The sequence below is a fragment of the Mesitornis unicolor genome, unplaced genomic scaffold (assembly GCF_000695765.1).
Source record: "Mesitornis unicolor isolate BGI_N332 unplaced genomic scaffold, ASM69576v1 scaffold14710, whole genome shotgun sequence".
Taxonomy (NCBI): Eukaryota; Metazoa; Chordata; class Aves; order Mesitornithiformes; family Mesitornithidae; genus Mesitornis; species Mesitornis unicolor.
In genome coordinates, this window is record NW_010160414.1 from 2,974 (window position 1) to 17,459 (window position 14,486).

General features: G+C 41.4%; 1 protein-coding gene across 1 annotated transcript; it reads left to right on the forward strand.

The window, feature by feature from the left end:
• Nucleotides 1-225: 225 nt before the first annotated feature.
• LOC104544913 (rho guanine nucleotide exchange factor 26-like) lies at nt 226-8,459 on the forward strand (the record flags this gene model as incomplete). The annotated part of the gene is made up of 5 exons (XM_010189921.1): nt 226-380; nt 5,140-5,349; nt 6,800-6,867; nt 7,342-7,446; nt 8,317-8,459. Coding segments are annotated over 5 exons (681 nt in total), but the record flags the coding sequence as incomplete, so codon positions are not given.
• Nucleotides 8,460-14,486: the final 6,027 nt, after the last annotated feature.

Genomic DNA, 14,486 nt, shown 5'->3' on the forward strand with positions numbered 1-14,486 from the left:
TGCATATCATAGGAATAATGAAGATACCTTAAATGATACCTTAAAAATACCATATAAATTATAAAGATACCTTAAACCTTGATGACTTCTGGTTTGTGCTTGTACTCACGATCTCTGAACTTTGAGTTTATTTAAGCATTTTTCCCAAATATAAAATACACTGTTACGTGTTTTTTAAACATCTATAGTTTTGAAGGATTAAAATACTATTTTCTTGTTTTGTAGCCATTTCCCTTGGTTTCCTCTTCACGATGGTTAGTGAAAAGGGGTGAATTAACAGCGTACGTAGAAGACACTGGACTGTTTTCTAAAAGGACTTCGAAACAGCAGGTGTACTTCTTCCTCTTCAACGACGTCCTCATCATCACCAAGAAGAAGAGGTAAGAAAGAGTCATCGCTGTCACTGCCGCTGTGCCCACGTCCTCAAGGCAGAGTGAGCGCAGCTGCGTTCCCGCTGCTTACAAACTGCTGTGAGTGCTGTGCCTTACCCTGGGAACCAAAAACTGGAGCTTTCTGGCTTTGGGATGGCAAACTTGCTGCATCCGCAGCATTTTTACCCATTTTTCTGGCTACTTGCTTGTTTGAAAGGTTGAAGAAGATTCAAAGAGCAGTAAGTGGACCTGGTACATCTGCAGAATAAAACAGGAGGAAACATGGACTAAACATGCTTTAAGTTCAGTAATCATTTGTGAAGCCATTTATATGTTTAATACACTGTGTCTGAGAGAGTGAATGAGTTGCGAAGTTATTTGAGTTTCTAGTAGTCTGCTCTATCAGACTGCATTTAGAAATGACAAGTAATTATGTGTTAATCAGGATTTATTTTTGGCAAATGCAACTGAAATTCCAAATTATCAAATTAAGAAGTTCATCCTCGATGCCTTAGCAAAGGGAGAGGTTTTGGAGGGATAAAGCAGCAGCAATTTTCATTCTCCTCCATTCTTCCCACACTTAGGCTGTTCTTGGGAATGCTGTAGGGGTGACACTTCTGGCAGTCTCCATTTAAATACTTATCACTAGGTTTGAGGGGAGGTTTACAAGAATTGAGTTGAATGGAGTTTCCATCCTCTGCTGTTGCTGTTAGGTAATACTTGATAGATAAACCTTATTCCTGAGGCTAAAACTAATTATTTTGCATCTGGGTTGGCCAGTTAAGCCAAACACCAGCTAGTTTTAAAAGACACCCTTCAGTGGCACTTCAAATCCATTATTCAAATACATTTTCAGGAACAAGTTAGGATGTAAACCTGGGAAGACAATGCTAATATTTAAGCAAGGAGAAAGCTAAATGAAAGTGGAGGAGAAAAAAAATATTTAAGTGTAAGTTGGTTTTCTATTCTTTATTTTTTTCTAAAGATGGGAAGAAAAGCAAATAGACTTGTTTCCAGCTGTAGTACTGCTGTGACCATGTTTCTGAGATTGTGTTTGTCAAAGCTTGTGCTGAAATGTCTCTGTGTAGCCCCTTGTTAAATCACTGGCAGCACAGCGAAGTTATGTCTCGCTTGTTTAAACAGTCGTTTCTGATCTCGCGGGACTCTTGTTAACATATTATTGTGCTGGTAGCTAAGTAAAAGTTTGAGTTGGGAAAGCAGTGAAGAATCTAGGATCTGTGTTGTTACATTGTTTATCGGTTTCCTCTGTGACTGCCTGTTGGCAGGGATTATAAATCAGATTTTTATAACAATGTATCTTATCCAAATGTTGGGCTTTGATTTATAACAGCTTCCAGCCGTGGAACTGAAATGTCCTAAATGGGCACAGATGCCAAAAATCCCAGAATGCTTCATGTGAATGGTAGGATTCAGGTGGTCACTACCAGGACCCCTGAGCAAGGGGATGTACTGAAAAGCACTGGTTTCCATCAGCCTCCAGATATGCTGAGCTTTGCCCAAATGAGTAAGTTTATTAATGATATCTGAGCTTTTGGGGACCTGTTCTCCCACCCACAGTGACACCATGGACACCGCAGCAACAACACTTGTTGCTACTTGAGTTCAAATGTTTGTATTTTCACTTGAGCAGTTGCATTGCAGAAGATTCCTAACATTGCACAGAAAATCACTCCTCGCTGCCGTGCTAAAAACACCTTGTCACTTGGCACTCCCATCACGGTGTTCCGTCTTCACCCAAAGCTGATCCCAGCTCTCCTGTGTGTGCAGAATGGGAATGGCCCGCTTCCAACTCCTTACGGCCCAGGCCTGGTGGTACCTGGAACCCACGTGGTTCCAGCGCTCATCACTGCCCACGGCCTTGCTCCAAGGACACTTCCCAAATGTCAGACCCAGCGCTGGAAAAGAACTGTGCTTAAATACCAAGCGAGCAAGCGTTCCAGAAACGTCTTCATAATGACAACTGCTTACATTTTAGCTATAAAAAAGATGAAGGGAGGTCTTATGTTGCTGTATGCTCAGGCAGGCTCCAGAGTTCTTACGGTTCAATTTTAATGATACTTTATTCATTATGATCTTCCTTGGCGTGGGAAGCACCAGCAGATTGTGGGCAATTGCTGGTATCACTTTGAGACTTGGAGAAAAAGACACAGGGAAGGGAGGAAAGTGCTCATCTTGTTACAACAGACCCTGATTTCAGTCCCTCTGGTAAATGTCAGTCTGTCTGCTGTTGCTTCTGCTTCCTTTGTAAAGCCCCAAATTCCCTCACGAAAGCTGAGAAGAACAAATACTTCTGCAAAGGATTAGAGCACAACACTGATGGAACCGTGTCCATCACTTCAGAATGTGCAAAGCTGTACTGAAAAAAACCAAGTATTTAATTCACAAAACAAAAGTAAAAATGTACCTGATGTAGCTGAAATAAGAACTTTGTTTTTATACTAGCTGCACTGCCAGAATCTATTAATCCACAAAACTCCACAAATATGGTATGATCTGTAAACCTGTCATCACTTGAAGAACAGAGAAATTCCTCTAATGCTGCATGAGTCACAGAAATCAGCAATAACTTGTATTTTGAGTCCTAACGTTGCTCAGTTGTGTTTCAGCAATTCTTTTTCTGAAGGATTTAGAATTACAAAGACCATGAGATGAACTACTGAGGTATTCACAGGTATTTTTCTGACAGGTCACAGAATGGGTAAATGCATCCCAACAGACACTGGGGCATCACCTGTCTGTTTTCTTATAACACTTGAGCAAGCATTAGGGAAGAAGACACTGCGTTTGCCACTGCCAGAAGGGGATGTCACCATCAGCATTTCAGACAGCTTCAGCTCCAGGTGTTTGGGATTTGATTTGTATCGGTTCAGTGCTTGGGTTTCTGTAGAGCTCTGGCAACAGAATTAATCTTCTCAAGTATTTTTTTCAATTTAAATTATTTTAATGAACCATAGTAATATGAAGCTCTAGCATAGCTTGCAATCACTCAAGACTGAGGTCTAAATGGATTTTACTTTGAGGTGGAGTATGTGGAGCTGCACCTTAAACCTTGATGTATTTGACTTACTGCAGAATTTGACAAACACAGCAATGTATGGGCCAGGAGGGAGAACTGGCTTTATGCCTGTGTAAGCAATTCTTTCCTATCTCTTCTTGTTGCACCAGTGTAGGACAATAAATCTGCAGGAGTTTACATGAAATGATGAGATTATAATTACCTGGGTTGACGATATCCTGGTAAACTTGCAAATGTGTGTAAGACAATTCTGGGAAATGCGCTCACAAGGTTCACTGGAAACAAAAAAGCCTTTTCAGCTCTCTTTTCTCTCTCTGATCCATTGGTGTTTCTTGGGTAAGCGGTGTACATTCTTGTAATGGTTTCTTTAACTGTGTCTCATGACTTTAAAAATTGGGAAATGCAGTTATTTTCCACTTGGAGAAATAATTTCCAGTATTGCCTTGCTACGAGTAAATAGCAGAAACAAGAGTTAGGTGAACTGGTGAAGCTCACAGAGGAGTGGAGCACTGCAGGATGCTGCCCAAGACAGCCGGATGGTGTCAAGCTGAAGTGCGTGTGGTAAATCCATCGTAGTAGAGTGGAGCATGGGGGGGGGGTTGAGGTACTTGTCCTTGCCACCCTCTGTCACTGCCGTGTGGGACCGTTGGGCCTTGTCCAGCCAGGCCAAGTCTTTCTTTGTCTTTCCCTGTCAGGAAGACCCTGATGAGCTGTGAGATTCTCAGGTGTAGAAATCAAAGGCTGCTGTTCAGGGGAGAGCGTGTGTTGTCATTTAAGTCCTGCTGCTGTTAAAATCAAGAACACTTCTAAGTTCTGCTTTGTGAGGTCTGATGTTTGTATGGTTTTACCTGTCTGGAGAAATGACAGTGTCATTTGGTAAAATTCCAGCGACATTGGCCTAAGAAGTAGTTCTGAGTTTGTGTCAAACAGGGCTTTGTGTCAGCAAAGACAGTTTTGTCCACCTCACCGCCTGTCTTTTAACCATGAGGAAGGGAAAAGCAAAGCTTCCGACTTGCTTCATTTCTTAGAATTCTTTCTAGTTGCTTTTGGGAAGTTATTAAGTACATGTAGCCATTGTTATTCATGTCACTTAGAGCTGGTATATTTATTTACAAAGTATTTCCTAAGAGGTAAACTGCATAGTGCATTTTGCGAGACCAATAGTGTGTGACAAGCCTCTGTCCATTTTTAAAATTCAGAATTGATACCAGACTATTGTAAAATAGTTTTTAGACTAGACCCTCTACAGGCAGAAGGACAAGGAGTACAGATAATTGTCCTGTATTTAAAATGATCAGTAGTGTTTATCTGGAAGCAGCACACCTACCCATCATTTTATAGGCACAGAGAAAAGGAAATTTTACTCTTCTTTTTTTTCTATAACATTCTAAAGATAAGGTCTGTTGTTCAGTTGATGCTACAGAAGAAAAGAGTGGAGTGAGCTAAGCTTAACCCATCTCAGGAGCGCCAAAGCCATTAAACTGTGCTACTAAATGAAATTCCACAGGCTTTAAAGTGTGTGCTTTAAAAAGTGATCCACTTTAAATCCTGGAAAATCGGTAGTTTCAAAAACTGAATAAGCAGAAAAGATGAAGATCTGAGGCGTCAACAGAATTGCTCTATGCTACATAGTTAAAAGTGGATTCTGTGGCAGTTTACTTTCAGATGTACTTAATGGAAAACTAAACACTAAAATTGTGGTTTGTTTTCCTTCCTTCCTTTGTTTTGCAGTGAAGAGAGTTACAATGTCACGGATTACTCTCTAAGGGACCAGCTGGTGGTACAACAGTGTGACAGCGAGGACCTGACCTCATCCCCTGTGAAGAACGCTGCGACGATGCTCTCCTCGCGGCAGAGCACTGCAGTTCACCTCTTCAGACTGGCGGTCCTCAGCAACCATGCGGGGGAGAAGGTGGAGCTGCTCCTGGGAACAGAGACACAGTATGTACAGCATTACTGTTTCTGCATTTGTTCACCTGATCATCTAAACAGGCAACCTCCCCCACAACACAACCCCAGCTCTTGTCTGTTTGGCAAGTTTCATTCAAAATTAAACACAATAAAAAGAGTAAGTAGAGTCCCTAAGTGGGCAGTCTGTGATGTCTGATCAGCAGTGACCAAAGGAGCACAGCCGTGGAAATGATCTGTGTGCCACAGACCGTGCTGGTGCCCTGCTCGGTCGGTGACAATGACACAAGCTGTGACACCTGCGACCTGCTGTGGTTTGCGCTGTTTGCACTGTGAACGCACACCTCCACAGTGAGGCGAGGTACCCACGACAAGTGTTGTTAGGGTATGAGTGTGGAATGCTCTTGTGCTCGAGCAGTAATTTGTGAATTATTTATTGTGTGGCTGGGTGAAGCAGAAGTGGAAACAGTCCTGGATGAAACAGGGAGGAGGAGCCTGGCACTGCCCTCGGGAAGCTGTGCTGGGACAGAGGTGGTCCTTGTGCTCTGCTTTGGAAATGAGCAACAAGAAGGGTCTTGTTCTTTTGGGTGCAAATATCCAAGAGCCATCATTTCTCTGTGGTGCCATTAACTTCCACACAGCCCTTCACAAAAGTGAAGGATTGTATCTGTTCACTGGAAGCTTGAGGCAGGACAGAAGACATGAAACAGAGCGCTCCAGACGTAGCCCAGCCTGGAAACATTGACAGTTTTAGATTTGCTTTCAAAGTTTAGAATAACCCTGAAAGAAACTATAGATCATTAATGATTTCTATTAAAGATTTCATTATAAAGTAAGCAGATGATTCAGGCTTGTTTGGAAATGAATTTTTATTGGGAAAAAATGCAGCATGTTTTTAGTTGTCTGGGCTTTGTATGAAAAGACATTTTGTTCTGAAGCTTTATCATTGATTTGCTATATACTGCTTGTAACATAAATAGCAGTCTAGCAGATTGTCATTCAGAGGAAAAGACTCTGAAAAGAAGTACTGTATTTTAAAATTACCTATTTTTATAGAGTATTACCACATAAACAAAGGTACAGAAAAACTTAACTTTCTCTTAACTTTAAAAAGGATGGCAAGGCCAAGCTGGATGGGTTGGAGTGCTTACTGACTAGTTTTGCACACATAAAACTTACATGTTTTTGCCGATGGAGTGAATTCTAGCACCGTTTGATCAGGTTTTGTCACTTCATGTGCTGTGCGGTTCCCAAGTACAGAAGTACCAGCGTTACATCAAGAGTGTTACGTTGCCCTGTGAATAAGGCACAAAACATACGGTATGCACACATTATGAAGAAATATATACTTAAACTGGGAGACAGCCTGGCATTATCCTATTTTTCTGAGTTGTCTGAAAGGAAATGTAGATTTCCTGTTAAGCATGGTTACAGGGAAAGCAAAATATGAGTTGGGAAACAGTTCTGTCTTTGCCGTTTGCAGGAGTGACCGAGCTCGCTGGATTGCAGCACTTGGACAGGACAGAGACTGGCAGAAGACAGACAGGACAAGTAAGTGACAAATCAACCAATAACCAGATTTTGGAGAGCTCTGGCAGGAGAATGGAAATGCATTGCCCCTTGGTGGGGACGTGAGCAAGTGTAGGCTACAAATACCCTGAGAAATGCTGTCTGGTTCTTTCTGGGCTCTGTAGTTTTAGTGTACATTAAGTTGTCACCTCTGCCTGTGCCCAGATGGGTTGTTTTGCACGGTAATTTCTGTTTGCATTCAGCAGCACTGGTTTGGGCAGCTGTTTCAAGCTGCTATCAAAAGCAGAGAGCCCCTTCCCTTGTGTGTTCATCCCAAGTTTGTGTGTCATTGCTCAGGTACGAAGCCATTTGCATAATGTGCTGCCTCCCCTGGGAGGGAGCAGACTTAGAGCATACTCTAAGATGAAAATTTAAAAATAAATAGTATCTATATTTTACTAAAAGATACTGTGTTGTGTGAATTGTGTAACTCAACCTGGCTTATTTCCTCCACAGCTCTGACTCAGGTAGAGATCATCAGAACGTACACAGCGAAGCAGGCAGATGAGCTGTCTCTGCAAGTTGCTGATGTTGTTTTGGTTTATCAAAAAGTAAATGACGGTGAGTAGGAATTCTGCTGTTGGTAACCATCTGTCACCACTGCAGGTGACTCCACTAGAAAAACTTCTTCCCAACTGCAGTGGCCGTATGATGACTAAAGGTTTAGCTTCCAAGAAACAGTGTATTGGCTCAGGGCTTCCAACTGCCCCTGTTTAGGGAACAGATGATCAAAGTAACTCATCACCTGTCACCATTTATATAGATAAATAGCTGTGGGAAGTGTGTGCTGGTTGGTTTTGACATGTGAAATGTCCACAAATAAATTAAATTTTACCTAAAAATGTAGAGCTCAGGTATCTTAGACCACATTTGTCTGAGTAAAAGAAATGCATATTTTCAGTCACATCACATACTGTGCTTTGCTGCCTCTGAAGTACAGGGCTCTAGCACACTGCTTTTGCTTAAGTAAGTTTTCCATAGCATCAAGTACCTGAGATCAAAACTGATTCTTGCCTGGATATGGAAGTGACTCTACTAATATCTGACTGAGCTGACTCAGTCACTCTTGAAGCTGTCACCACTTGAAGTACTAAGTAAGTCCTAACTTAATCATGTGGTTCAATGTTACATATGAAATCAAAGATCCTATCAATTGTGCTGCATTGCTTTTTTTTAATTGCAATTATATTCTTATTTCAAACAACATATTTGAATTGCAATATAAAAGTGTATTAATCTTGTTTCATATATTTATTTTTACGTACTATTTTGTTCCTAGTCTGCTGGTACAAGAAAACCCCAGCTGCTGAAATGGTACTTTATTCACTGTAAGGGCCAATGTATGGTGTATGTGATGCCTGTCCGGTGCAACACAACAGCACTGGCAAAGTATCTCCAAGGTTTGTTCCTCTTTGTCCTTTCGACCCACAGGTTGGTATGAAGGGGAGCGCCTGCGGGATGGTGAGCGAGGCTGGTTTCCTATGGAATGTGCTAAAGAAATCACATGTCGTGCCACCATCGACAAGAACATGGAACGGATGGGCCGCTTGCTTGGTCTTGAAACCAACGTGTAAAGCAAGGTGTAGACAGACTGTTTCTGCTCCTGCGTACTCTACTGCAGGATTTGCACTGACTGCTGGCAGTGGGGTACACCTGCGTACCCCACAGCTCTCGCATGGAAGCTGTGGTCACCAATGCGAAAACCCAGTAAGAGGGCACTGATGCTTTGGATACTCATCCCTTTTTGGTTCACAATTTGAGAGCTCTGAACTGAAATCTTAGGCTTGACCAGTAGTAGTTTTTAACTAGAAGTAGTGTCTTTGGCACTGAAGATCAGCTATGCATCTTTTGGACTTAAAGTTCAGTTTCAAATTTAGGGCCTCCATCCCTGCCTCTCTGTTTTTCTCCATCTGGTTTTGAGCATTTTTTACTTTCTTTGAGCAGCAGAACTGCGTGTCACAGTCTGTAGAAACACCAGGAACTCACCCAATCCATGTAGCTGGAGGTGAACAGCCATATCGGGGGTTTCCCTGACTTTTCCTAAGAAAGTAAGTGCAGTGTTACATTCTTAGTACTAGAGAGTACATTGATGGGATGCATCCCAGTTGTCATCATCTGTGTAGCCTGAGCTACAATAGCCATCCCCATAAGTCATAAAGGACTACCTCTCCAGCACAAAGCCAGGGATGGCCCAGAGTTTGTCAGAAGTAAGTAAGTAATGGTTCTAATCAACGTTGGCAAAGCTGACACAGACTTCAGGGAAGAATCCAGACAAGTGCCTCCAGTGGTGGTGCTCTCTAAGATGGGGTGTCACTGAGGTAGCTCAGACTTCTTCTAGTGCTGCAGTGGTGCCAGGATTTCTGAAAGCAAGAAAGAAGTACTGAAGTCTGCAAAATACATGTTGATCATCTTGTTCTCAGATTCATGTCAGATGTTTTAGAGAAGTGTGACTGCTGGAAAGGAGTAGATTGTTTCAGTTTTCTCCATGTGTTTAACTAACTCTTCATATGAAGTTACTGCTACAGAGCAGTATTTCTGCTTCAGGTTGAGGTAAGAAGGGAGTGAGAACACATGATAGATAAAATAATACCTGGTTCTTGCGTTCAGAGGAGCTCACATGGGTGCTGCTTCACAGATGTTCTTCTCTGCCTCAGAGAAGACTTCTCACAATTGCACTACATGCAACACCTGCTAAATTTTGGCATCTGTAGTTTGTTTGGAATTTAACTGAAAAAAAAGTGTGAAAAAAATGCACTCAATGAAGTAAATCTTAGTGCATCTTTTTTGTATATAGGTGTGACAGTTTATATCATAAAAATCTTCACCTTTAAGGACCAGCTGAATACCTGTTCAGTAAAAATGAGGGAAAAACTTAGTGCAAAAGCCTTTGCATTTCCTTTTTTAAAGGGGGTGTATTTTGTTTTATATACTGTAATATGTTGTTTGTGAATGAATTGGATGTTTATAAAGATGTATCTCTGTAACAATTCAGAAGATATTAGGAAGGCAGTAATTTTGTACAAAAATACTTATCTTGATGGTCTGACAGTGGCTATACAGCCTTGTAAATTAACTTACAAGTCAACTGATAAAATAGTACTGAGAGAAACTGTAAATTGAACAGATTATTTAACATAGTAAAAATACTGCTAATATTTTAACAGATTTTGTTGTACACAGGCAGATGTTTAACACAACTGAATGTATAAATCCAGACAATTTTATTCAGATTTTTTAATACATTGTATATATTTTTCACATTAGTTTTTCAAAAAATGCTGTGATGTTTTTTAAGGACATTTTTCATTTTTCCTATTGTCAGACATGGTTCTTCAGGAATTAAAGACTTCCATGATTTTATAGAACAATCAATAAAACATTTTTAAACCCTTACTAAAAAAGCTTCAGTTTTTCTTTAAGAAATGTTGTTACTGTCATTCTTGTCAAAAAAATTGGATCTGTTCCCTAACCCCTGAGCCATTTTCTGTTCCATAAAGACAAATAACATCATCATAGATGTCACAGATGCAAGCTACAAGGTGGAGCAGTGGCACAAGATACAGACCTAGGAGAGCAGCTCATGTCTCAATCAGAGATGGCATTGAGAGAGGGAGATAGGAAAGCAGTTGTGATATAAGGCTCTTCCACACCCTTTGCTTTCTGTAGCGGAGTTGGAAGGGGACCTACAGCACATCTACTCCAGCCACTTCGGGGCTGACTCAGTATTAAAGCATGTTATTAAGGGTACCTCGCTGGTGCAGGTGTCACAGCTACGAATTAATTCCTTTACAGATCTGTCCCACATGTTTTTTGCCCTGCACCTGCACAATGCCTGAACAAAGGCTCAAAACTTAAAAAGGTGGCCTTTCTTGAGCAGCTGAAGCAGCACTGCCTGGAATGCAGGGAGATTGCTAGGGCAGCAGCTTCTCATTCCCCCATGCACAGAAATAAAGGACTCTGCACAGTGTTCTGTTCAAGTGACATCAGCAAGTGCCTGAAAGAGCAACACTAGTACCTGGTACAACACCTTAAAATGCTCAACTTCCACTCCACTCTGAATTCCTTCATAGCTCGAAGAGGTCTCAAAGTAGCATGACAAGCAATTGATCTAGAAGTTTGTATAAGCAGCTTTTCAAAAAACAAAGGGGTTTTTCTGTTTGTTTTTTCTTCCCCTTCACGCAACTCCACAATATTTTCATTACCAAAGAAAGTGAGTAATCTTTTAACTAACTCCAACTTGCTCCAAGATTAACACTTCTATTGCAAAGGCAATGATCTAAAAAACCCATTTGATGCTTTCACGGACCTGTGTGCATGCTCCCTCCTTCTCCCCTCTTGGATGAGGACACGACACTACGAAATACCTCCTTTTTAACTAACCAACCCAGCAGTGACAGAATACAGCTGGCAGTTTGTCACTGTAAAATTAACTTTCATTTCACTTCTGCAGGGCCTGAAACTTGTACCCCTTCCTTACATGACTTTTCCAATCACGTTTTAAGCAAGTTGACCAAAAAAAAAAAAAGAAATCAAAATTTTTCATAATGCGATTCAATATACATTGTCAGGTGGGCAGAAATCATGCGAAGGCCAACACGTGCAACTGGCCCAGCAATCAGGTACCTGCACCAATGGGCACAAAACCTCAGGTTTGCACAGCCCCTCGCTGAAGCCAAGACCAACATCAGTGCTGCCAGGGCCTCCTATGGCACAACCAAAGAACACTTATTTACACTGAATTTTCTGCTTCTTTGTATAATTCCTGCAACACAAGAAACACCACTTTCATCTGCTGACTGTTTTACAAAGTAACACTGTAATGCAGCGCTGTTCTTGAGTTTCATGTCAGAGAGGACATTCTCCATTATACAAACTTGCTAAAAATAAAAAGCACTACTTTAGTCAACCTACGCAACCTCATGAAATGCAGTCTTTGCACAGCATTGTACTTAGACACTTCAAGGTATGTGCATGTATCTGTAAAATACAGTCACACAAACTTTTTTTCCTGTATGTCTTGTTTCTAAAGTAACACAGCAAGTCAAAATAAGTGGACAGCACACAAGTGTGAAAACAAACAAACCTAGAACAAATGTTGATGCAGAGATTGAGGACATCTGAGGTGGTTTCCTGGGAATTACAGAGTTAGTTCTGCAGTGGTGCTCTGAGCTCCGCTGTACTCTCAACATTATTTTCAACAGCTGTATCTTAGCAAATGCATCATCAGGCAAACTGGAGAAAACGAGGTGAGCAAGAATGCTGTTATGGTTTAAGGGTTACCAGCCTGAAAGGGAAGGACAGGTGGTGTCTGTAGGACCCTGGAGGGTCAGAGATCAGTACTGTTCACTCCCCTTTCTGGCCACAATCTATAAAAAAACCAAGGAGGCCCAAGCTTTTCACGGGCTTTTCCTGGTTTCCTGGGCTGCTTCCTGTCGCATCTCGGGACGGCTGGGCCTCGCTCCACGTGCTCGGCAGCATCCACCACCATCCGCTCCCGGCACCACTGCGGTCCCTGGTGACGAGTCACAGCAGTCGCAGCGGTCACGAGGCACTGCTCGGACACTTCCACTCAGGACTACTGGGATCAGGTTTTGTATATAAATATCCTTTGTCCCTTATTAATTCCCTTTTCCTTTCCCCTGTTGTTTTCATTAAACTTGTTACAGTCTTAACTTCCAAGCTTGTGTGAAGCATCTTTTTCCTCTATTCCTCCCTTTTTTTTTTCTTCAAATCCTCCCCTGGGAGGGTAGGGGACAATAGAGAGAAAATCCTGCTCCCTGGGCTTGCCCTGAGCCTTAAACAGAGACAAACGCCCACTAAACCATACCCCTGTACCATGGCTATATGGCTGTTTTTTAACTCCTGCAGGGATGGTGACTCCATCAGTTCCCTGGGCAGCCCGTTGGGATTTTCTGTTGGTGTCTTTTGTTGTTGTTGTTGTTTTTTTCTTCCTTCCCTTCCTTCCCTGAGGAGTTATATTAGACATGAACAATCATGGTCATCCATGTTTTTGAAAATAATACAATCCAGTTTTTGTTGTTGTTGTTCGTTTTTTCTTCCTTCCCTGAGGAGTTATATTAGACACGGACAATCACAGTCATCCATGTTTTTGAAAATAATACAATCCAAAAGCAAGCTAATTCAGTGTACTCCAGTTGAAGCAAGCTTGGGAATAGAGTAACATACTTGACCAATTTGTGTATGTATTTCTACAAGCTGCCTCCTTACAGCCCTGGCAGCTCTCTCAGTGCAGCTTTATTTCACAGCCTATGGGCAGATACCAGTGTGATGCTAAAAAAAGGGCCTGCAGGATCAGTAGAACACCTGAAGAAAGGTGTTTCAACAGCCAGATCTACAAAGCACAAGAAAGCCACACAACAGTTGACTGTTCTGGGGTCAATGAGGTTGCCAGTTCCTCCTTCTCCCTACCTCATCCTATATAAAAATCTCAGTTCAATCAGAAAACTTTTTGGGCATGAAAACTGATTTATCCTACCAATAAAGCTTACTTGACGTAAAACCACATACAGTACACTGCTGCCAGACCATCTAGTCACTTTAGACTTATTTCTGTATGAAAATAAAAAGTTTCACTTGACCAGTTCTGTTTTCTTACAGGCTCATAAATCCTCCTGAGCCTGGTGGTCACATTTTAACTAGCCCCAAGAAACAAAACCAAGTCCTAAGAAGGGAGAAGTGGGTTACATTTCCAGGCAAACAAAATGAGATGCAAGAGCTTCGTTCCTCGAGGATAAAAACCTAGGAATAACCACAGGTATGGCTGCTAGCAGCAGGTAACAGAGGGCCGCCAAGTAAATTGGCAGCATTTTTCAGTGCCTAAACACACATGCCTCCTGCCCCTGCTGACGGAACAGGATCCAACCCCAAATCCAACCCCCAGGGTTTAAAACAGTGTTACTCAAAGTAGTCACCATACTCAAAACCCTAAAGGATGTTCTTACGTATTTGGAAGCATTCTACAATTCAAAACAGAATGACTAAATGAATGATGAAATAACACTTTAAAGAAAAGACTTTTAATGTAATATTATAATCCACACATGGACTGTTAGAAAAAAAGGGAAAAATTAGGATGTAATGAAACCTTAAAGTGTATTTCATATTTGTCCAACCATAGTCTGAAATGTAAATCAGCAGTGATGACAGATTAACTGAATGGGAAAAAAGAAGAGAGTATTTCTGAAGATTGTTTCCTCCCACAGTACAAATTTAACAAGTGTTTTCAAGTTTAGTTTAATTAAGCTCTAATTACCTTCTGTGGAAGTGCTGGTGAGAAGACTGCTGCACAGCTGGAATAACACACTAAGTATAATTACTCACCACCTCCAATAAAGAGTCTTTTGAGATGTTTCTACCAGTAGCAAGAACAGTTTAATTACTATTAAGCAGTATTTTAGCAGATTTTTGAATGTCTGTTACCTGACGGATAGTAAAAAAACAAAAAAAAGCTACAGCAGGACAAGAACTGGACATACACCAACTAACATTGCTAGCATTGCATTTTCTCTTATTCAAAAAGCTACACTGAACAAGAATACCATGCATATACAGACACTGCCAGCTATTTTGAAATAACCGCT